General features: G+C 44.7%; 2 protein-coding genes across 4 annotated transcripts; one reads left to right on the top strand and one right to left on the bottom strand.

Annotated features, from left to right (window-relative positions):
• Positions 1 to 289: 289 nt before the first annotated feature.
• LOC307100209 (histidine--tRNA ligase, mitochondrial) lies at positions 290 to 10,346 on the bottom strand. 2 transcript variants are annotated; one of them, XM_079772583.1, is made up of 13 exons: positions 10,066 to 10,346; positions 8,518 to 8,592; positions 8,143 to 8,262; positions 7,924 to 8,019; positions 4,720 to 4,845; positions 4,512 to 4,619; positions 3,883 to 3,981; positions 3,465 to 3,558; positions 2,777 to 2,904; positions 2,441 to 2,683; positions 1,882 to 1,998; positions 1,526 to 1,672; positions 298 to 1,110 (listed from the first exon to the last, which is right to left on the bottom strand). In XM_079772583.1, the coding sequence occupies exons 1-13, from the start codon at positions 10,171 to 10,173 to the stop codon at positions 1,051 to 1,053; spliced, it is 1,521 nt and encodes a 506-aa protein (XP_079628709.1). In that variant the 5' UTR covers positions 10,174 to 10,346; the 3' UTR covers positions 298 to 1,050. The 2 variants fall into 2 exon arrangements, with proteins under 2 accessions (XP_079628710.1, XP_079628709.1); XM_079772584.1 differs by lacking the exons at positions 8,518 to 8,592; positions 10,066 to 10,346 and having other exon boundaries at positions 290 to 1,110; positions 4,720 to 4,849; positions 8,143 to 8,195.
• An 86-nt stretch (positions 10,347 to 10,432) lies between these two features.
• Positions 10,433 to 23,464, top strand: HARS1 (histidyl-tRNA synthetase 1). 2 transcript variants are annotated; one of them, XM_079773019.1, is made up of 13 exons: positions 10,433 to 10,587; positions 10,865 to 10,954; positions 15,377 to 15,496; positions 17,433 to 17,528; positions 18,197 to 18,322; positions 18,973 to 19,080; positions 19,218 to 19,316; positions 19,553 to 19,646; positions 19,885 to 20,012; positions 20,105 to 20,347; positions 22,482 to 22,598; positions 22,785 to 22,931; positions 23,241 to 23,464. In XM_079773019.1, exons 1-13 carry the CDS (start codon positions 10,498 to 10,500, stop codon positions 23,310 to 23,312), a joined length of 1,530 nt encoding a protein of 509 aa, XP_079629145.1. In that variant the 5' UTR covers positions 10,433 to 10,497; the 3' UTR covers positions 23,313 to 23,464. The 2 variants fall into 2 exon arrangements, with proteins under 2 accessions (XP_079629145.1, XP_079629146.1); XM_079773020.1 differs by having other exon boundaries at positions 22,785 to 22,935.
• The last annotated feature ends 72 nt before the right edge of the window (positions 23,465 to 23,536 follow it).

Raw genomic sequence — 23,536 nt, 5'->3', positions numbered from 1 at the left:
ACCATCAGCCTTTGGACTGAAGGGGCCTGGGTTCAATTCCTATCAAGGGCTCAATCCCTGCCCGCCCTGGTCTGAGGGCATGTGGAAGACAACCAATTGATGTGCCTCTCTTACATCCATGTTTCTCTCTATCTGTCTCTCCCCCTCTCCTCCACTGTCTCTGAAATTCAATGGAAATATCCTCATGTGATGGTTAACAATAACAAAAAAAATTTAGAATTCTTAGTATACACTCAAGCATTTTCTATGTCCTATGCAAAACAATCCCTTGGTAACAAACTACTCAAACTACTACATTAAATATTTTATTTAATATATTATCTAACCACTTCTAGAATAGCCACCTCCCTGGCAGGACATGAAACAGAGCAGAGATTCTGGCACAGGAAATCGTCTCCAAAACCTCAAAAGATCAAATCTCCATCTTGTTAGGTCACCTATTAAGTTCAATATTCAAAATTATTAAACAGACAGCCTCACCCTACTATTGTTAACAGTAGATGGGCTAGAGACATACCACATCATTATTGGCATTGCTATGCCCTTGTGATAGCATCTCTGTCCTCAAGGTAGACAGCAGCCATTTGCCCCACATCATTGTCTACCCAAAAATTGGACAGGCCAATAGCAGGCCGGTTGTGGACAAATTCCCCAGAATCTGGTTCAGAAACCACAGTGGAAGGCTAAGTATCTGACTTCTGATCTCAATGGTTCAGAATCCTCTCAGCCGGAGGTGACTTTCTCAGAGCCTTGCTCACAGCAAGCACCTTAGCACCTCTTGGCAGCATTCCAATGGTACATGAAATCTGTCATCTGTCTCTGCAGTTAGAGCATGTCTTTTTCACATACCAGCCATCTGCACCCATGCAGAATAGCTGCTCACAATAGCCCAGGAGTCCTCAGGGCTTTCTAAAGTTCTGTACCCAGGAAGGATGGAGGCGGCAGAGGCACTTGTCACCCATCCTGGCCAGCTGTTGTGAAGCCCATCAGGAATTCAGTCCTAGATGAAACATTTTCTACAAAGAGCAGCAGATGACAATCAGGAAAGAATCAAGACTCGAATAGTCGCTTCTGAATTTCAGCCACAATATTTTCCCGTTTAATGGCCACCTGGAACATAAGAGAACCCTCATGTGACAAACTAGAGAGTGATATAGCTCCTTAGCCATTGATTTTCCAGATTCATTTTACTCTGTACCACCCCCACTACTTATGCAACCAGTAGGGAGTAGTGTGGGCTTTAAGGTGACCTAGAGAATGTATATTCTCAAGACTAAAGGGATTCAAATGCCTGATCTATGTCTATTTTGTTAATTAGTCTCAAAATAGCCACTGACATTTCATCTGTCCTTCTTCTGCTTACCCAGCCAGTATCATGGGCTACAATGATTGCCTAGGATGGGTCTTCACTCATCTCTATCACTATTAACTCTGAAGATATTTCCTCAGCCAGAAACGTATTTCTTAAAGAATCTTAAAAAGGTAGAAACACCTGGTCCCTTCTATTTTTGCCTGCCCCACTCACCTCCTCCCTGCTGGCCACTGAACGGAGCTTGATGACCCCTTCCTTCAGCTCTTGCTCACCAATAATGACTACCAGTGGAATGCCCATGTCCTCACAGTAGTGCAGTTGCGTTAGTAATTTAGGGTTGTTCTTATACAGCAGCTCTGCCTGAAAAGGATGAAGGTAAAGTAGAGTATTTAGAAGTGACCATACCACTCCACCCCAGGAGTGAGCATTTCCAAAGAAATAAGTAGCTAGCCCTCCTATCCAAAGAAGACTGGGAAGATCTTGAGTTCCACCTAAGCATGAAGTAGAAATGGGCCTAGTGCCTGAATTCCACAAATACCTACATGGTTTGGAAATTAGCTCCACCATACCTTGATTCCAGCATCCCAAAGCTCTGCTATTAGCTTCAACCGTTCTTGGAGAAAGTTCTTCTGTGGAGTGGCCACAAACACTTGGGTCTCTGTGGTCCGTATCTTCTCACCAAAAGTCTGATAAAAGAGAAAGAACCAAAATAAAAACTTCCTTTGCACCGGTTAACTCCCAAAAGCCAGGACAAAAAGAATCCTAAGAAACAGTAAAAAAAAAAAAAAAAAAAAAGACACAGTTCAACCCTGGCAGGTGTAGCCCAGTGGTTAGAGTTTTGGCTTGCACAAATAGTCAAGGGTTCGATTCCCAATCAAGGCCATGTGCCTGGGTTGCAGGTTTAATCCCAGTACAACCAATCAATGCCTTTCTCTCCACCCCCCCACCCCCACCCCAAACCTTGCTCCTCCCTCCCTTTCACTTTCTCTAAAAATCAATAGGAATATCCTCCAATGAGGATTAAAAAAACAAATTTTCTTTTTAAAAAGAAAACCTGTCCAACTGCACCTTCAGAAACATGAGAGTTTTTAGGCCTCCAGTCCCACTCCACCCCTACCTAGGACCCACCTTCATCCTCTGCTCCACAATGGAGAAGATTCGCTCTACCCCAATGCTGAGTCCCACACACGGCACCTTGTGGCCTTTGGGGTTAAACATGCCCACCAGCCCATCGTAGCGCCCACCAGCAGCCACACTGCCCACATTCAGTGGCTCTTCCTCAGCAGGAGCTGGGGTCTGCAGCAGCACTGCTTCATAGACCACTCCTGTATAGTAGTCCAAGCCCCGAGCCAGGCTTAGATCAAAGCAGATCTGTGGGAACAAGGCTATAGTCAGTCCTAGACAAGACTCAGGACCCTCAGAACCCCAGAGCTCAGCAGAAGGTCCATACCCAATTCAGCTTACCTTCTCTGCAATTCCAAATAGAGTCAGGTATTCAAAGAGCAGCTTTAGATCCCCCAGGCCCTCTAGGGCCTGCTTGCTCTGAGATAGTCTGGGATCCTGGAACATTTGCTCTACCAAGGACAGCCCACCTGGGGAGACATGTGGGGAGAAATAAGGTCTGTGCTCTTCACCCAAAAGTATTTCATCCAAATTTATCTCTAGTGTGTTCTAGATAGTCCTCCTCATTTTCTTTTTATTTTTTAAATGTTTTTGATTTTGAGAGAGAAAGAAGAAGGAAGAGGGAGAGAGAGAGAAACATGTATGATAGAGAAATATCAATCAGCTGCCTCCTGCATGCCTTGTACTGGGGATTGAGCCCACAACCTGGACATGTGTCCTGACCGGGAATCAAACCGGTAACCTCTGGGTCCATGGGTCAACGCTCAACCAATGAGTTACACCAGCTGGGGGCTCCTCATTTTCATTAAAAAAAAAGATACTGATCTCATATGACCAGAGTCTCCTCCTCTGCCTCTACCTTTGCCATCTGAAGACATAAGGTGGTTACAATAAATAAAAGGGGAATTAAATTCAGACAGGCTCTAGAGCTTAGCACTTCTACAGAAAGGAGCTGCTTCAGAGGTAGAAGTTGTACACATATCGCCCTCCCTCTGGTTCTACCATATAGATTTGAAACTCTGGTTCTTACCATGACATTGGACATAGTCCCCAATTCGGTCAGCCACTTCAGGAGCCAGGCCTTTCTCTGCCACCATCTCATGTCTCACATCTTTCCAAGATATCTGCACAAATATTCAAACATTAGCCCCGCCCCATGACCTTTCATTCTCTAACCAGAAAAGGATATCTTCCTTTCATTCAGTATTTATGTCACAAGTAGCTAAAACTAAACTCAGAAAAGTCAGCAAAGTCAGAGGCAGCTTAGGAAATCCAGCCATAATCCCCACTGCACAGCAAAACTTAGATCTTGCTTCAGAATATCTCCTTACCTCCCTCACTTCCAGGCACTATTTCCTTTAAGGGTATAGATTTTCCTCTAAGGGTATAGATTTAAGGGCAGGGCAGAAACTCTGATAGGATCTACTGAAACATGTCTTCTTTCTTACCTTGTCCAGTTTGTCTATGGAGGAGCAGATGGCACGGAACTTGCTTTCTGGAACACCACAGATGGCAAACATCCCATCCAAAATCCGCCGGTCATTGACCTGTGAACTCAATGGAAGTAACCCACGTGCCTTGTCAATGCCCTTTCTCTCAAAAGAACGACAGTCCCTATTCTCCTGAGGCTTAAGAGATAGAAAGGAAAATTCCACAGGATGACCATTTAGATCTATAATAATCAAAGTGTAATATGCTAATTAGACTGGACATGTCCTTCCGGACATCCTTCTAGGCGACCTTCCGGACGAAGCTGGGGCTGCGAGGGAAGCCTGGGTCCCGGGTGCCTGCCAGCAACTGGAGGGAAGCCCAGGTCCCGGGTGCCGGGTGCCAGAGGGAAGCTGGTGACAGAAGCTGGGGGAAGGAAGTCCTACTCTTGCACGAATTTCGTGCATCGGACCTCTAGTGTGTGTGTGTGTGTATATATATATATATATATATATATATATATATAAAATGCAATAGCTGAACTTAGAATGTCCTAGAGCTACAGGCTTAAAGTCTGGGTCACCTATGTTTTAAGACAGCATCAGGCCAAATCCAGACTTTTCCCCTAAGTCCCCAGCCCTGACCTCACCTTAATGAGAAAGTCCCCCAGCTGCAATCCAGTTAGGATTTCACAGATGATCTTCAAACACTCTGCATCAGGGATCATGGGGTCAAAATCACCAGCAATGTCAAAATCCTACAGCAAAAAAGAAGGAAAAAGTCTCCACTCAGCAGCCAGTTCCCAGGTTGTGGCCCCCAGAACTATCAAACCATGCTGCCTCCTTCAGGTCACTTACACACTGACAGAATTCCCTGTAGCGTCCTTGGACTATGGTCGGGCTCTCCCGCCGCCACACCTTTCCAACGTGGTAGCGTTTCATCTTCTTCAGTTTATTCATGGCCATATAACGCGCAAAAGGAACCTCACAGAAATAGGTTAAGGAGAAAGGACACTGCATCCAAAGCTTAGGCTCAGTGTAAAGACATTAGGGAAGATTGGGCCTTTATCAATTGAATCCCATTCACAGAACAATCACCTTGTCTGTCTTGTTTCCCACTATCCCCAAGACTTAGCAGTACTTGGCATTCAATATACAGGATGAGCAAAAATAGGTTTACAGTTGTGAGTACGTGAAATAGTTTATTCTTGTATTATTATTTTTATATTAATTCTATTATTTGATTTTTCATCTTTTGATGTTTTTTTTAAATGTATTTTTATTGATTTCAGAGAGGAAGGGAGAGGGAGAGAGAGATAAAAACATCAATGATGAGAGAGAATCATTGATTGGCTGCCTCCTGCATGTCCCCTACTGGGGACCAAGCCTGCAACCTGGGCATGTGCCCTGACCAGGAATTGAACCATGACCTCCTGGTTCATAGGTTGACACTCAACCACTGAGTCACACCAGCTGAGCTCTTATATTATTACTAGTGGCCCGGTGCACAAAATTCATGCACATTAAAAGAGAATTAGAGGAAATATTTTAATATTGCTATTTGCCCTTTCTCTACAATAGAAGTGTGAGAGATGAAAGGAAATTAGTAAAATGTATATGAAAGTAATATATAAATTTATTAATAAACAGTAACAAAAGGATATAACAGAGGCATAATATAAAAACAACAAAAACATATGAAAACAACAAAAACATGATATAAAAACAACAGTGATGCAAACAATGACTGATAAAGTAATTAAACTTATTCTAATATCTCCCTGTACACCACATTAAGAGTGAAAACACTTTCAGAGTGCTTGACTAATTTCCCTTGTGATGAAGTATTTAGAACTTTAAAGTCACATGCTCTTCGAACTCAAGAGAAAGCAACATATAACTGACCATGTGCAAAAACGGGTTCAGGTAAGAGTTTGTCCTTGTGATTTATTAACAGTCATCGCAAAAGCTGGCATCACAGGAAACTGTCGTCGAATTAATTTAAATGGGAGGCCAATGTCAGATGGGGACTAATCAATTCTTGGAATCAGAACCACCTCTCCCTCTGCCAATCCTATTAATACTTCAGCTTCGATAATGTTAGGTTGTAATCTTTTGATAATAAATCTGATACCATTACAAAGACCCCATTTACTATTAAGATTTCTCAATAGCATGATGATTGCACCCACTTTCAATTTTAATTTATGACACGGTATTCCCGAAGGAGTAATACTATTAAGAAATTCGATGGGAAAATTTTCCTTTTCAGCATCATCTGTTGAATCAATGGAATCATCACTCAAATATGTGTGAAAATCTCCATCGAGTATATCCAAAATTTCTTCATTTAATTTTTGAACATGCTCATTTTTTGGACAAAGAATTGCATGTTTAGATATATTTTTAATATTATCTATAGATATACTATTTCCAAAGGTAGCTTCAATAATAGATCCATTACAAATCATTTCACAGGGGATTTCAATAATATCCATTCCTAAATGAAAACTGCTACAGGTTTGCCATCTCCAAGTTTTACTAACCATTCACTATAAGCAGAATCCTCTGATCTCATATTTGTTGTAAGAGACAACTTTCTGAAACATCCCCAAACAGTACAGTAAACTCGTTTGTACTATGGCCAATCGCATAACATGCAGTACAATACTGAGACATTGTCCAAAAGGAGAACTTTCCCACCAAATACAACATTCAAATTCATAATTTCTCTTAGTAATCTGTCTATGGTGTTTATAGCATGACTTGATGCCATGGTGCATTCATCAATAATGAGAAGTTGGGCCTTTTTAATAGTCTTAGCAACTTCACTGTTTATATCGAGTCTAGAAATTGAAGTTTCATTTAATGGAATTGGTAATTTATATTGGGAATGGAAGGTTCTTCCACCGAGAAGTAAATTTGCAGCAATTCCTGTAGACGCTGTGGGTAAAACAGTACCACCACAACCTCTAATATAATGTATTAAAACTTTATACAGATATGCAGGTGAATAGGATTCCTAGCTGGCAGACCCCTGACAGCAAGCTGTCCACCTGTCGATTCTGTGAGGAATGGGGCTCCCTCCTCCCTCCTGTCAGGGTCCAGGGTGCAGGTGAATGGGGTTCCTGGTTGGCAGGCCACTGACAGCAAGCTATCCAACAGCGGATTCTGTGAGGAATGGGGCTCCCTCCTCCCTCCTGTCAGGGTCTGGTTTGAAGGCTGGCCACGCCTCCTGTTGGGCCAGACCCAGAGTTCTACCATGCCTTGGCCTCCACCTCAGCAACCCAGGACTGACTGCCGCTGGGCGCTCCTGGTGCTCCAAGGGTGGGTTCTTCCCTCAGGCCTCACGGGAAACAGCTCCGGGAGGGCGCAGCCCTTGCCAAGGCAACCCCTGCAGGACTGACTTCCTTCCGGTTGGGAGAGCTTCTGTCGTGACAGTGTTACACCCAACATTTTTATATAAATAGATTTATTACTGTATTATTTATTTGTACTGTAACTATAAACCTACTTTTGCCCACCCTTATATATTGAATAGTGTCAAATCCCACCTAACAAAACTACAAGTTCAGTAGAAAGCAGGGGAAGCAGAGATAGAAAATGACCCAAGAACTTCAAGTCTGGGCCATTTCCTCCCATTCAGATCAATTCTCAACCATCTCAAAATAAGCAAGCTTCAGAACCTCGATTGCCTATAATTTCTGTGTCAATATTTATTAAAGTGTAGGTCAAGGACCAGCTGCATTTTAATTACCCAGATGCCTGTTAGAAATGCAGACTGCTGAACCCCACTCCAGCTACAGAATTAGGAATATGTGGGCCTGGGGGCCAGAAATCTGTGTTTCTACAAGTTTCCCCAAGGGATTCTGATACACATTAAAGTTAAATGATAGTGCTCCAGGCCAGACTGCTGGCAGAACTGCTTTCTGGTTGAAACTGGAAGTAAACCCTGTTACCAGTGGACCTATAGGGTCCCAGAGTCACTCTTGTCCCTTTTGTCAGACAAAGCCCTCTGGGTTTGGAAAGGGGTAAGTCAGGCTCCAGCACTCAGAAGGATACAGTAAGGTCATAGCGCAGGGACAACAGCTCTCCACCCTGATCCTTCAGATCATAAATGAGCCCAGAGTCCTCTCCATACTTCTCAGTGAGCATCTCCTGCAGGGGTCAAACAGAAAGAGCCACACTTCAAAGGAGGATTCCAGGACATAGGCTAGAAGCCCTTTGGGAAACTGAAGGCAAGTGAAAAAATGGAGTTCTGGTACTTTTTTCTCCACTTACCTTTAGCTCAAATGCTGGGGTATCCAACCCTTTTGCTCCATGACGTTTAAAGCAGCTAACAATTATATCAAGTATTTTCTCCCTCACAACCATTTGCTGGGGACTAAAATCTCTGGTGCCCTAGAAACCAAAAGTAGCCATAGTGAAAACAAGTGCATTTAAGACAAAGAGTTAAACTACACCTATAATCTAAGGCATGGAGTTGAAATCTCTTTGAGTTCAGATAACTCTAAGTACCAGTACCTCAAGAATAGATTTCTTTTTTCTTTTAATTAGTCTTAAAAGGATTTTCCAAGGGGTCAGGAAAAGACAAGCAGAACAGAGGGCAGTCCTCCAAGGCACTTTAATGGGACGAAGTGAGGCAAAGCGAGTTACCTTCGGAGTCTTGAGAATAAAATTTGACTTCTCTTGATGTGGTTTCAGTTGAGATGTTAGCAGTGCCTCTGCAACCTGGCAGAAAAAGGAATGTGAGACGCGGCGCCTCTCCAGATTAGCCAGCCCTGTGACAATGCTGGCCCTGTGGCCCACCAGCCTGCAGAGCTTTGGTCCTGAGTAACAAGAAGCCTGAACACTATTTCATCTACTCCAATCTCAGCCCCCCTCCAAAAACCCATGTTGTATCTGCAATACACATGTAATACATATGAGGTCAGGTCTTTACCATACAAACTGTCTGAAAATAGTTTAAGTACCCAAGAACAATGAAGGTAAAGAACAACCCACCACCACCTGTGAGGAATGGGGCTCCCTCCTTCCTCCTGTCAGGGTCCAGGGTGCAGGTGAAACCATCTAGAGGTAGGGTTTAGTGTATTTTTTCCAGGTCTCAGTTCCCATTCAAAGAGTGAAAATAAGAATTTTTAATAAGGTAGCAATGGTGCCCTGCCAGCATGATTCAGTGGTTGAGCATGGATCTATGAACCAGGAGGTCACGGTTCAATTCCTAGCAAGGGCACATGCCTGGGTTGTGGGCTCGATCCCCAGTGTGGGGTGTGCAGAGGTAGCCGATCAATGATTCTCTCTCATCATTCATGTTTCTATCTCTCTCTCCCTCTCCCTTCCTCTCTAAAAACAATAAAAATATATTTTAAAAAAATAAGGTAGCAATGGTCATTAGGCTTGGAGACAGGGAAAAACTTGAAGACGGAAGAGAGCCAGTCCAAGGACACAGAGCATGTCTTAGAATGAACAGGAATGGATTTCCTAATTGAACTAAAAAACCAGACTGGTACGATGCTGTGACTGAAAATTAATGACAAAAGATCTAAGCCCTGTTCCTGATAGCACAAAGCATCTGCTATAAGGACAACAGAGTCTTTCCTAACGTAAAACAGAGCCAGTGACTTTGTTTATTACCAGCAGGCTGTTTGCCCTTCCAGAAATACAGAGGGTGTGGTAGTTCTATACTTTGGTGGCTCTCTCCTCCAAAGGTAGGCAGTTCAAGTCCACAATCCCTTCTCTGAAATCCCAAAATCCAAAAATGTCTGAAAACCGAAACTTATGTGGGTTGTTTGTTTGAGACTCATTTTGAGGTGAATTCTAACGTGAACTGTCTACTTATGGTCATTAATTACCTCAGTGGAAATAATCACATATTTTGCTTAAGGAATTTTCATGTGTTTGACTCCAATAGGTTCAAATAAGGAATTGTGAACCTAAATGAAACTACTCCCTTACTATAGCCATAGATAAACCATTTGACCATGCAGTCTCTGATTCCTCAACCGTAAATGGAAATAATAGCCCCAACTCCTCAGGATGGCTACGGAGATTAAACGACAAAGCATCTACAACACTTAACTCAGTGCATGGTGGGCACTCAGTAAAAAACCAATTGTATCACTGCTGGAGCACAGGCCGCGAGCTCAGGCTTTCAGGCCTGGAGAGCCTATCCCGACAGACAGGGGCTACCTCAGGCTGGCTCACCTGGCTGTGAGAATGGACCGCCCCGACGCACACAAGGCGGGGAGGCCGCAGGAGCTGGCCCAGCAGCGCAGCCCAAGCCCTCCCCTGCGGGAGCCCGAGCCGGGGCATCGCGCGGCGCGGGGCCGGGACCGCAGGCGAAAGACCTAAGCACGAAGCCGGCCGGACCCCAAGAAGCGTGCACAGCGCTGTAGAGGCAATGCCCGAGCTCCAAGGAAGGAGGTGAGCGGTTCCAAATTCCGCAACCGGGGTCCCGTCCTCTCCGGTTCCCTCTCTGCCGCGGCACTTCCTGTAGGAGTCGGAAGTGGTGTTGCGCTCGGCGGAGGCTCTCTAGGCCTGGGGGGCCAGCGACTCGATAGCCGGAAGTCATCCGAGCTGAGGCTGCGCCCGCTGCCACCCAGCCTAGGCATCAGTTCTCTCCAGGTTGCAGCCAGGATGGCCGAACGTGCGGCGCTGGAGGAACTAGTGCGACTTCAGGGAGAGCACGTACGGGAACTGAAACAGCAGAAGGCCAGCGCTGAGCAGGTGCGACCCGGGCGGCAGGGGAGGGGCCAAAGCCAGGCCGGGGAGGACACAGAGCTGGGGTGGTCTGTAGAGGACTGGGATGTGAGGGAGAAGGATTCCAGCTGGTAGGGAGGAGGACGAGCTAGGTGGTGAGGTAGCCGGGGAGGACTCGAGAGAAGCTAAGGTAGGCTGGGGAGAGAGATCTGTTCCAGGTCCTGACGGAGGGATATTGAATGAATGGTTGAGGGGGAAGGTGAGCTGCCGATGTGATGGCCCAGCGCCTACTTTTTCTCCACAGATCGAGGAGGAAGTGTCAAAACTACTCAAACTGAAGGCACAGCTGGGCCCTGATGAAGGGAAACACAAGTTTGTGCTCAAAACCCCCAAGGTAAGTATCATTCCTTTAGAATGATATGAGAGGGTCCCTAATTACACTCACAAGGACGGATATGCCTGATTCCCTGAACCAGGTCACTGAGAATTATCCGAAATGCTGGTGCCAGGCTGGATTGGACTCTACCTGAGCCATTCTGGGATGGCAAAGTGATGCCAGAAACTAAGCCAGCTAAGGGGAGTCTGTCTGTTACTGCTACTCCTTCTTTCATTCAGTAAATACTTGAGTGTTAACTATGTGCCAAGCACCGTACAAACCAATGAGTATAGCATGGTGAACAAATACAGCTTGCCCTTATGGAGCTTACATTCTGCTGAAGGAAACAGATTTAACGCAAATAGTCCCACACATGGGAATGCCAGTACACACTGTGATAAATGACATAAAGAAATAATAAGGATGCTCTAAGAAAAATATGGGAGAACTGGGGATACTGAGAAAGTTCACTGTAGTGATATCCTAACTGACCGAACAGATGAGTGGGAGATACCCAAGGGAAGAGTATGAGGAAAATAGATCCAGGTAGAGTATGGAAACCCTGAAGCAAGAAAGAACCTTGGTAGTTTCCAAGAACTAGAAGAGACCTGTATGACTAGACCCAAACTAGAGAGTAGAATGAGGTTGGAGGTTCCTAGCTCAGCTTCCAGGATTTCAGTTCAGATGCCACTTTCTGTAACTTCTATAAAGAGAACTATTTACCCCTTCCTCTGGGTTCCCTTGCACTTTACATATATCTCTGTTGTTGCATTTATTGCTGCCTTTTAGTGATTCACATAGTCTGTCTACAATGAGAGGCTGAGACAAGGTTACGTGGAACTAAATAGGTCTTCAATGAATGTATGTGAAATTGAACTCCAGAGGAGAGGGCAGATGATCTGTCTTCCTTATGTTGAGGTGTCCCCTTTTAAGGTTAATTCTTTGCATTCCTAAATTCATTGAGCTATTCCTCATTTCAAAGGTTAAGGAGACAGTGTAAAATCCCAAGGCAGTGATCATCAATAGTTATTCAAACTATCAGGTGAAAAGATAAATGGGGAATTTATGAAAGATCAAACTGGCCTCACTTAAACGCAATGATTAATCCTAACATCACTAAAAGTAGGACAGTGAGACATCCTCCTTATGTGATGCAATACGAAGTACACAGCACCACCTATGAAGTATTCTTGCCAAGAAAAATTGAACCTGAATCTAATCAGGTCTTCAGACCTAACTACCAGTTTACCGGAAATATGGGCGACGGTCGAATATGTTAAATGACACATTGAGTATATTGTTAACTAAATCTAGAATGTGAACAATTCCTTAGGACAAAAGGACTCAGTTTCCTCAACAAATAAATGACATATTTTTAAAAAGAAAAGGAGCCCAGCTGGTGTGGCTCAGCGGCTGAGTGTGGACCCAGGAATCAAGAGGTTGCTGGTTCAATTCCCGGTCAGAAAACATGCCCGAGTTGCTGCTCGATCCCCAGTAGGATTGATGCTTCTTTCTCATCGATGTTTCTATCTCTCTATCCCTCTCCCTTCCTCTCTCTCTAAAAATCAATAAAAATATTTTTTTTAATAAAAGAAAAAACTGTTGTAGATTAAATAGACATAAGCTATTTCAACCAAATACAATGCATAGATTTCATTAGAATCTGATTCAAACAAGCCAACCATAAAAAGATATTGAGGCAGCCGAAACCGGTTTGGCTCAGTGGATAGAGCGTCGGTCTGCGGACTGAAGGGTCCCTGGTTCGATTCCGGTCAAGGGCATGTACATTGGTTGCGGGCACATCCCCGGTAGGGGGTGTGCAGGAGGCGGCTGGTCGATGTTTCTCTCTCATCGATGTTTCTAGCTGTCTATCCCTCTCCCTTCCTCTCTGTAAAAAATCAATAAAATATATTTTTTAAAAAAAGATATTGAGGCAATCAGGGAAAGTTAAACATGGATTGGGCATTAAGATAATATTAAAGGGCCCTAACCGGTTTGGCTCAGTGGATAGAGCGTTGGCCTGCAGACTCAAGGGTCCCAGGTTTGATTCCGGTCAAGGGCATGTACCATGGTTGTGGGCACATACCCAGTAGGGAGTGTGCAGGAGGCAGCTGATCGATGTTTCTAACTCTATTCCTCTCTGTAAAAAATCAATAAAATATTTAAAAAGAAAGATAATATTAAAGGGTTGGTGTTAGGTTTTTTGGGTGTATTAAAGGTATTGTAATGTTTGGGATTTTTTTTTAAATTGATTTTTTAGACAGGAAAGGAGAGAGAGAAAGAGAAACATTAATTGTCTGCCTCCAGTATGCCCCCTATTGGGGATCCAGCCAGAAACCCAGGCCTGACCGAGAATCAACCAGTGAGTGACCTTCAGGGCAGGTGTTTTTTTTTTTATTCTTTATGTGTTAGAGAATCATACTGAAATATTTGTGGCTGAAATGATAAGCTTGATGTCTGAGGATTTACTTTAAAATACCCCAGAGGGGGGGGAAAATGTTGGGGCTCAGATGAAATAAGAATAACAGGTGATGGTAGTTGACGCTGGGTAATAGATACATGGTGGTCTATTCTCTATAATTTAGATTGAAGTTTTCCATAATATAATGTTAAAACGAGATTATATTGGAGATTTAATATCCAGTTTAAACACATTTTTTGACATGTCATTCATATTAATAACAGAAAACTCAGTATCATGGGGACAGTACTTTTGCAAGGGCTCTTTCTGGTCAAAATTATTTTCATAATGTTATTTGCCATTTTTTACTTCATTTGCAATGAAGGTGCAAAAGCACTGATGAGTAGAACTGCTCGTGGTGTCTTAGCACAAATCAAAATACGGGCACTAAATTGTACTAATAACCATTATGTTTTTCACTTTAATACACTCACAGTAAAAAAGAAAAATCAGTTTCACTTAATATCCTTGGCAAAATAGTAAACATTATTAATTCTTTTGAATCTCAACCCTTTTTGTTTTGGTAATCCTCACCTGAGAATATTTTTCCCATTGATTTTTAGAGAGTGGAATAGGGGAAGGGTGGGAGACAGAGAGAAAGAAAAAAAACAAACACATCAATGTGACAGAGACACATCGATTAGTTGGCTCCTGCACACACTCCAACTGGGGCTGGGGATCCAACCTGCAACCCAGGTATGTGCCCTTGACTGGGAATTGAACCCGTGACCTTTCGATGTGTGGGCCGGTGTTCTAATCACGGAAACACAGGGCTTGAGTACATTTTTAAAATATTCCATGTGATGAAATGGGGAGTCCACATAAAACACTTCTACCGCATTCCAAAACAAAAAACACTTGTGCCATTACGTGAGTTGTAAGCTGAACTAGCTACTTTTTTCACACACCGTTTTTATTTGAAAGAAAAACTGAATCATAAACTATTACTTTAAAGATTGAGGGTATTTAGGAGACATTTTCAGAAAAATGAACCAAGTGAGCCTTGTCACTTCAAGAAAAACATTTCACAATATTTGTTGCCAGTGATAAAATGTAAGTGATCCCGTGAGAGTTATAATTTTAGAAAAGTTCTATCTTCTACCTTGAGCTTGACAGCTTCCCAATACTTAAAGACCTTCCTGCTAAGATCTATGGTAATATTAACAAATCTGGTTTTCTGATATTATATAATGAAGTGAGTGTACCAATATTTGGAAGATCTGTATAACCGTTATCAATGAACCAATATTTTCTAACAACCAATGTGTGATGTCATAAAATCATGCATGGATAAAAGATCCATTCAAAGTAAAAGATAGAGTAATAGGTATTTTTTAAATTGTAGTAAACTATACTTAACATAAAATTTGCCTTTTTTATTCAGTCCTCACCCGAGGACATTTTTTCCATTGATTTTTGTAGAGAGTGTAGAGGAGGAAGAGGGAGTGTGCAGGAGGCAGCTGATCAATGACTCTCTCTCTCATCATTGATGTTTTTACCTCTCTCTCTCCTTCTCCCTTCTCTCTGAAATCAATAAAAACATTTTTAATAAAGAAAGAAATTAAAGAGCAAATAATATTCAGTAGGATTTTTTTAAGTTATGTTGGGAAAGGATGTTACTTGTAAAATTTGGAGTTCAGCTAGTTAAGCCAGTTTGAGTTGGCCATGTGCTTGTCAGCAGGTAGAAAATGTGTTTTCCCAGAAATAGAGTTTTTAGGAAAACTCAGAGAATAGAGTCCTAAGAATTCTAGGAAATAGAACCAAGCTTAAAAGGAAATGGAACTTAGAAGGGTGATAGCAAATGGGTGTGGTGATTAATAGGGAATTGTTGTACTTGTTTTACAACTTAGTGGCCTGTAGGAAAATCGAAATTTGCATTTGTCATCACTGAGGTCATGCTTTTATATTTATAGACCTTATTGTTCTTCTTCTTTTTTTTTTAATCCCATCCTGGTTCTTCGGCTGATTTTGACTCCAAGGGCACAAGAGACTACAATCCCCGGCAGATGGCAGTTCGGGAGAAGGTGTTTGATATAATCATCAGCTGCTTCAAACGCCATGGTGCAGAAGTAATTGATACACCTGTGTTTGAACTAAAGGTGAGAGAAGGGTAAGAAATTGCATGGTGGGAGAATGGGTGTGTGAACAACAAGAGGATTACAAGAGAGTGAGGCCCAAAGGTCTCTCCTGTTATGGACAAAGACCAATATTTTCTCCAGTGAGAAAGGGGATGGGGTTGGCTTAGAGGAAGAGGTCCTGCTTTTTATTTACCTGGTTTTGGCCAGCAGCTTTCAAAAGAGAACCCTTCTAGCCCTAGCCGGTTTGGCTCAGTGGACAGAGCATTGGCCTGTGGACTGAAGGGTCCTGGGTTCAATTCCGGCCAAGGGCACATGCCTGGGTTGCGGGCTCAACCCCAGTAGGGGACGTGCAGGAGGCAGCCGATCAATAATTCTCTCATCACTGATGTTTCTATCTCTTTCTCCCTCTCTCTTTTTCTTTGAAATCAATAAAAATATATATATTTTTAAAAAGAACAGACATATGTGGTGGGCATTTATCTGCAGGCTAAATTCATAGAAATGGAAATGCTGGGCCAAAAGATTGTACTCATTTATATTTTTACCAACTGTATTGGTTTTCTAGGATTCCCACAACAAAGTACCATACACTGGGTGGCTTCAAAAACATAAACTTGTTGTCTGGAGGCTAGAAGTGTGAGATGTCAGCAGTGTTGTTTCCTTCTGAACTGTGAAAGGAGGATCTGTTCCGGGACTCTCCATGGCTTGTAGATGATGTCTTTTCCCTATGTCTTCACAGCATCTTCCCTCTGTGTCCACATTTCCTCTTTTTATAAAGATACCAGTTATATTGAACTAGAGGCCCAGTGCATGAATTCATGCACGGGTGGGATTCCTAGGCCTGGCCAGTGATCCGGGCCAATCCAGGGCCATGGAGGTTGGCTGGCAAGGAGGAGGGGCCGCGGGAGGTTGGCTGTGGGAGCACAGTGACCACCAGGGGGCAGCTCCTGCATTGAGCATCTGCCCCCTGGTGCTCAGTGCGCGTCACAGTGACTGGTTGTTTGGTCATTCGGTTCTTCGGATGCTTAGGCTTTTATATAGATAGATTAGGGCCCACCCGAATGACTTCATTTTAGCTTAATTAACTTTTTAAAGACCCTATCTCCAAATACAGTCACATTCTGAAGTTACTAGGGGATAGGACTTTAAAATATGAATTTTGTGGAGTTCACAATTCAGCCGATAAGACCAACCAATGTGCCAACCAATGTGCGAGTGTTTCTGCTTCGACACACTGGGACTTTTCAAGCTTTTTAAACTTTGGCAACTAGTAGGTGAAATAAGTTATCTTGTTGAACATACTACAGGGCGAGGACTGCTTTTGACATTGTTCAAATCTCAGGTGTTTGTTGCTCTAATAACCCACTCCTAGTTGACCCTCAGAAAAAAATATATGTTCCCAAATATATTTATTGAGATGTTATAGAACATATTAAAGAATTGGAATAACCTAAACACCTAACAGTGTAATCCTAGGAAGGAATACAGAGCTGCTTCTCACTGGAATATTATGCAGCTTTTAAAAATAAAATTTCAGCTGTCACAAAATGGAAATAGTGATAAGCAGAAAACAAAATCGGTGTTTCTTTTTTTTCTTAATCCTCACCTGAGGCTATTTTTCCATTGATTTTTAGAGAGAGTGGGAAAGACAGAGAGAAATATCAATGAGAGAGAAACACATCAATTGGTTGCCTCCTGTACGAGCCTGGACCAGGTACCCTGCAACCAAGGTATCTGCCCTTGACCCGGAATCGAACCCAGGACCCTCCAGTCCACAGGCTGACGCTCTATCCACTGAGCCAAACTAGCTAGGGCTCCTTTTGATTATAACTAAGTTAAATACATAAGTCATTGGGATAGAGAGCAGAGGAAATATAGACAAGTGGATTTTTGTTTTTAAAACTTCCTTTTAAATTGTATTTATCATTGTGACCACATTTCTTTCTGTTTTCTTCAGGAAACACTGACTGGAAAGTATGGGGAAGACTCTAAGCTTATCTATGACCTGAAAGACCAGGGTGGGGAGCTGCTGTCCCTTCGCTATGACCTCACTGTATCTTTCTAAATGTGGGCTCTTGACACTTTGGATTGATTGGCCTTCCCTGGGCTGGGCCCGTTTCTAGCTCAGGTTTGGGGACAGCCAGGCATGAGTGGGATCAAATATGACGCCTTTGGCAATCAGGGGAATTATTTCTCTAAACCAGGAGCAGGCCTTTGGCTAAACAGAACATAGCCTTAGAAGTTTTCTGAAATCTGAGTGAGACCTCAGCTTTATGTCAGGGCCCAGTTTTAACTCTACCAGCAACGCTCTGGTTCTAGAATACCTCTCCCCTTCCCTGCCCAGTGGACAGAGCTCTTATTTGACCAACAGCATTTCCTCTATCTCCAAGCTAGGCCAGAAAATCATCTGCCCAGAGATGCCACACGGGGGCCCTTTTCTGCTCCCTGCCCCATGTGCCCGGCCCCTGCTGTGCTCAGCATAGCCCATGGTGGGAACACTACCAAAGTGAAAGGAGTCTTGATCTTTTTTGAGACGTCAGCTGCCCCTTATGTTCACAAAGTTGATTTTGTGGGGGTTTTTTTATGTCCAGAAATGCTATTAATCTTATGGGTGTTGGCTTTACCTGCACAGGGAGGGGCTAGACCCTTGTTTCTGTTGGTGATGATAATGAACTTCCAGACTGTGCTAGGAGGGGCTTTCTCCTTAACTCTTGTTATCAGGTTCCTTTTGCTCGATATTTGGCAATGAATAAACTGACCAACATTAAACGCTACCACATAGCAAAAGTCTATCGGCGGGATAACCCAGCCATGACCCGTGGCCGATATCGGGAATTCTACCAGTGTGTGAGTATGTGGGTATCTTGGCCCTCCCTCAAGCCAGTGCAATCTACTGAGCACTCAGGGTGTCCTGAGCAAACTGGGTGCCCCAGATAATGCTAACCCTTAGGTTTCTTTGGTATTTTCCTATAGATTTCATAAAGGGGAAGGGAGAACAGAGGTTATTCTCCCCATTTTATATATGAGTAAATTTGATTCTCAGCAGAATGAAGAGATCATAGGGATAAGAAAGGCCAAGTCAGCACTAGAACTCTTGGTCCAGTGCTCTTCCTATTAAACCACAGTGATAGGATCAGAGTAAAGGATGAACAAGTTGGATTTGAGGTATGAAATAATCCAGACTGGTGGGCAGAGCTTCTGAGTAAATAGAGAAAATGACAAGGACTAAGGCTGTATAGTTGCCCTCCAGTGGTAAGAGGAAATAGCAAAAGTAAATGAAGGAGATGATGAAGGGATAGTCCAATGGATGGAAAAGAAACCAGAACTAGTGAGAGACCCAAGAATGCTGCGGTTTTCCTCTGGACTAATGATGAGAGAATGAAAAAAAGTGGTCTATGCATAAGTGCAAACTGGCCTTTCAGAGAGAGCAAGAGCAGAGCTTCCCCAAGAACCCCCTCTGAAGAAACCCCCAAGGACCTCTACCTCTCTCCCTGCAGGATTTTGACATTGCTGGGCAATTTGACCCCATGATCCCTGATGCAGAGTGCCTGAAGATCATGTGTGAGATCCTGAATTCACTTCAGATAGGTGACTTCCTGGTCAAGGTCAGAGCTGAACAAGGCTGGGAGGGCAAAGTGGGGCCTGGCCTCTCACAGGAGAAGGTCTTTGTGCAGAGGGACCAGTAGGCTAAGTGACCAAAGCTATTGAGGGTCATGTAAAGAGATGCTTTGGGTCCCTGCAGGTGAACGATCGGCGCATCCTAGATGGGATGTTTGCAATCTGTGGGGTTCCTGATAGCAAGTTCCGTACCATCTGCTCGTCCGTGGACAAGCTGGACAAGGTAATGACCCAAACATCTGACTCCTTTATTCCCAGATCCCACCCTGCCTTGAGAAATGGAAAACAACAGTAAGGGTGGGGGAGGGGCTGCCTCTGTGCCCACCAGGGGAAAAATTAGCCTTAGGATGTAGGTTGAAGGGCAGTTTCTGCTCCAAGACTGCCCCCTGAGGAGGGCCCATACTTGTTCTGTGGTGGGGAAGGTGCCCAAGGGTCCCTGACGGCTCTCTGTCTGCCCAGGTGCCCTGGGAGGAAGTAAAGAATGAGATGGTGGGAGAGAAGGGCCTCGCACCGGAGGTGGCTGACCGCATTGGGGACTATGTCCAGCAGCATGGTGAGGAATGGACCCTGCCTCCCCCTCGGCCATCCCACTGCCCTAAATCCCAAAGCTGAAACTCTTCTCTCCATGTGTATATACATGTAGGAGAGAGAGAATGGGGGAGAGACAGAGAAGTGGGAAGTGGGCGGGGAGTGGGGGGGGGCACACATACACGTAAAATCCAGGCAAAAAGATAGAGCCCCTACTTTTTTCTTCTGATCAGTCATTCTTGCTTGCAAATCTGTCTCCCCAGGTGGGGTATCCCTGGTGGAACAGCTGCTCCAGGATCCTAAACTGTCTCAAAACAAGCAGGCCTTGGAGGGCCTGGGAGACCTGAAGCTGCTGTTTGAGTACTTGACCCTGTTTGGCATTGCTGACAAGGTGAGGCAGGTTGGGGGTGGGAGCCCTAGCTGTGCTCTGGGGCTTCAGGTCCTTGATCCTCATCTGGTACTGACATGTTCTTGTCCCCACAGATCTCCTTCGACCTGAGCCTCGCTCGAGGTCTGGACTACTATACTGGAGTGATCTATGAGGCGGTGCTACTACAGACCGCAGCCCAGGCAGGGGAAGAGCCCCTGGGTGTCGGCAGTGTGGCTGCTGGAGGGCGCTACGATGGGCTGGTGGGCATGTTTGACCCCAAAGGGCGCAAGGTGCCATGTGTGGGGCTTAGCATTGGTGTGGAGCGCATCTTCTCAATCGTGGAGCAGAGGATAGAGGTGAGTAGAAGACAATCTGGGCAGGGGGTGGTAACTGAGCTATCTTCTTTGATCCAACTGAGCTATCTTCTTTGGGCAAGGAGCATCTTTACAGAGAAATGGAGAAAAGATGGACACTACTACATAGACTCCCACCCATTATAGGACAGCTTTATGGATTTTTGATCATTCTTTTTTCACAAAATATCTTGTTCTGGGTCCCTTCTTCCCTCAGAGCTGTCAGGAATCTAGGCTGGTAAAATTTTTACAACAGCCTTCAGAAAGTAGCTACTTTTACTATCTTTAGAGAACTAAAGATTTTAGATTAAATACCCCAAAGTGATGACTCTTAAGTGACAGAGTCCATTTGAATCCAGGCAGTCTAACTGCAAAGTCTTGCTCCTAACCATGCTGTGATAGTCTCTGAGGGGGGAGCGTGTGTCTGAGGCCCTGAGATCCCTAAGATGGCTGTCCTGACTCTAGCACCAAGAGTAACACCAGGGCCCTAGCTGGTTTGGCTCAGTGGATAGTGTTGGCTTGCGGACTGAAGGTCCTGGGTTCGATTCCAGTCAAGGGCACATGCCTGCATTGCGGGTTCAATCCCCAGTTGGAGGTGTGCAAGAGGCAGCCGATCGATGATTCTCATCATCGATATTCCTATCTCTCTCCCTCTTCCTTCCTCTCTGAAATCAATAAAAATATTGGGGGGGGGGGGGGGAGAAAGAAAGGAACCCTGGAACCATCTCTCCCACTTTAAAAAAAAAAAAGAGAGAGAGAGAGAGAGCCCTAACCAGTTTGGCTCAGTGGATAGAGCGTCAACCTGTGGACTGAAAGGTCCCAGGTTCGATTCCGGTCAAGGGCATGTACCTTGGTTGCGGGCACATCCCCAGTAGGAGGTGTGCAGGAGGCAGCTGATCGATGTTTCTAACTCTCTATCCCTCTCCCTTCCTCTCTGTATAAAATAAATAAAATATTAAAAAAAATAAAAAATAAAATAAAATAAAAAAGAGAGAGTAACACCAGGGAAACCCCTCATGGCCTCAAGTGCACCTTTGTTGCTGCTGCTCTTAACTGGCTGGCTGCATTTCATCCCCTGGAGAAAGCTCTGCCAGTAACTTCCCACTGTTCCATCCTTTTCTCTAGGTGGAAACCACCCATGTTTCCCAATTAAGGTCACTGTTCCAAGAGGCATCTTACGTTGTAAGAATTATGAAAATAGTTTTCCAGAAAAAGACAAGGGGCAGCAGCAGCATCCTCCCTTCACCCTATCCACACACCCTGGGTTGTACCCGATGAGCTGTACCCTCTCAACTGGCAGGTAGTAAGTGGGAACTAGAACTGCTAGGGCTGATTGGATTTCCTGATGGGCTCACTTCTGTGTTACTGTTCTTGTGGGCCCTTAAGGTAGATGGAAATAAGCAAGAAGTTTCTATAAATAAGCTACCTTTGCCCTTGCCCTAGGTCAGTGGTCGGCAAACCCATTAGTCAACAGAGCCAAATATCAACAGTACCACAATTGAAATTTCTTTTGAGAGCCAAAGTTTTTAAACTTAAACTTCTTCTAACGCCACTTCTTCAAAATAGACTCGCCCAGGCCGTGGTATTTTGTGGAAGAGCCACACTCAAGGGGCCAAAGAGCCGCAAGTGGCTCACGAGCCGCAGTTTGCCGACCACAGCCCTAGGTAATTGATTCTGGCATGTCAGATGTACAAGCTAGTCAGTTTATTTATTTATTTTTTTAATATATTTTTATTTATGTCAGAGAGAAAGGGAGAGGGAGGGAGGGAGGAAGGGAGAGAGAGAGAGAGAGAGAGAGAGAGAGAGAGAGAGAGAGAAATAGAGAGAATCATTGATTGGCTGCCTCCTGCTTGAAACCTGGACATGTGCCCTGACTGGGAATTGAACTGTGACCCCCTGGTTCATAGGTCAACGCTCAGCCACTGAGCCACACTGGCTGGGCCCAGTCAATTTACTTCTTATAGCATCTAAGAGCTACCTTATGCCCAGTTGCTGGATGAGAAGACTGGGCCCCTGCCCTGATGGAGCTGGCTGAGTTGGGCTTGGTCTCAGGATCCTGACAAGGGCCTGCTCTTTGCTCTCTGAAGGTGTTATAAAGGGTAGCCCCGCTCTCTGACTTTTATCTGCACTTTCCCAGGCATTGGAGGAGAAGGTACGGACTACAGAGACGCAGGTGCTTGTGGCATCCGCACAGAAGAAGCTGCTGGAGGAGAGACTGAAGCTCGTCTCAGAGCTGTGGGATGCCGGGATCAAGGTACAGGAGGCAAGCCCCCGTGTGGCAGCAAACGGGAGTGCTGGGCACAGACTAAAGACAAGCTCACCCTGCTAATCTGCGATTTCTTGGGGCGGAACTCAGAGCTAGGTGACAGGTTGGGCCCCAGGAGGTTGACCCTGAGGAATGCAGAAGTCAGCCTTCATCTTCTTCCCGGGTCCCCTGCAGGCTGAGCTGCTTTATAAGAAAAACCCAAAGTTACTGAACCAGCTGCAGTACTGTGAGGAGGCGGGCATCCCACTGGTGGCCATCATCGGTGAGCAGGAGCTCAAGGACGGGGTCATCAAGCTCCGTTCAGTGGCCAGCAGAGAAGAGGTGAGTAGGTGGGCAGGAAGGCTGAGGGACAGGGAACGTATGCCATTTCAGCAGGCCAATGCCCGTTCAAGTACACACTTGTAAAGGACGTAAGGGCTTTTAACCTGTTATTAGGATCCTGGTAGGGTAAGACATCCGTCCCCACAAACACCCCGTGTCTCTGGCTCCCCCAAGAAGCACTGTCCACCCTGAATGTTCGGGGTTCCTGCTCTCAGCTGAGCCAAACCTGATGACCAGAGGAAGGAGCGGGCACTCAGGGAGCAGTGGAGTGGAAGCTGCTCATATCACTTTCTCCCCCATCCTCGCCAGGTGGATGTCCGAAGAGAAGACCTTGTGAAGGAAATCAAAAGGAGAACAAGCCAGCCCCTTTGCATCTGCTGAATTGAGCCAACGATCAGAGGAGAGTGGACGGGCACTCTTTAAGGCTAAGACAAAACTCTGCATACATACTTCCGCCTCTTCGCACACTTCCAGTGGGAAACCGGAAGAGGAGTCAGAACAGAGACTTTTTATTTTTATTGTTATTTTATTGGTAATCACAGGTCCTTCTACTGTGCCATTTTCCGTAGGAAGCCCTGGGGGCTCAGTCCAGGCTGGCTCCTAGG

This window comes from Cnephaeus nilssonii, assembly GCF_951640355.1.
Source record: "Cnephaeus nilssonii genome assembly, chromosome: 5".
Taxonomy (NCBI): domain Eukaryota; kingdom Metazoa; phylum Chordata; class Mammalia; order Chiroptera; family Vespertilionidae; genus Cnephaeus; species Cnephaeus nilssonii.
This window is presented reverse-complemented; position numbering and strand designations above follow the sequence as displayed.

Bases quoted from the DNA above. Each gene is read 5' to 3' on its own strand.
- HARS1 (XM_079773020.1), top strand. From the start codon at position 10,498: ATGGCCGAACGTGCGGCGCTGGAGGAACTAGTGCGACTTCAGGGAGAG. The intron at 19,081-19,217 runs GTCAGAGCTGAA...GGGTCCCTGCAG, and splicing joins TAGGTGACTTCCTGGTCAAG to GTGAACGATCGGCGCATCCT. The intron at 22,936-23,240 runs GTAGGTGGGCAG...CATCCTCGCCAG, and splicing joins GGCCAGCAGAGAAGAGGTGA to GTGGATGTCCGAAGAGAAGA.
- LOC307100209 (XM_079772583.1), bottom strand. From the start codon at position 10,173: ATGCCCCGGCTCGGGCTCCCGCAGGGGAGGGCTTGGGCTGCGCTGCTG. The intron at 4,620-4,719 runs GTAAGTGACCTG...TTTTTGCTGTAG, and splicing joins ACAGGGAATTCTGTCAGTGT to GATTTTGACATTGCTGGTGA. The intron at 1,111-1,525 runs GTGAGTGGGGCA...CTTATGTTCCAG, and splicing joins CAGTGGCCAGCAGGGAGGAG to GTGGCCATTAAACGGGAAAA.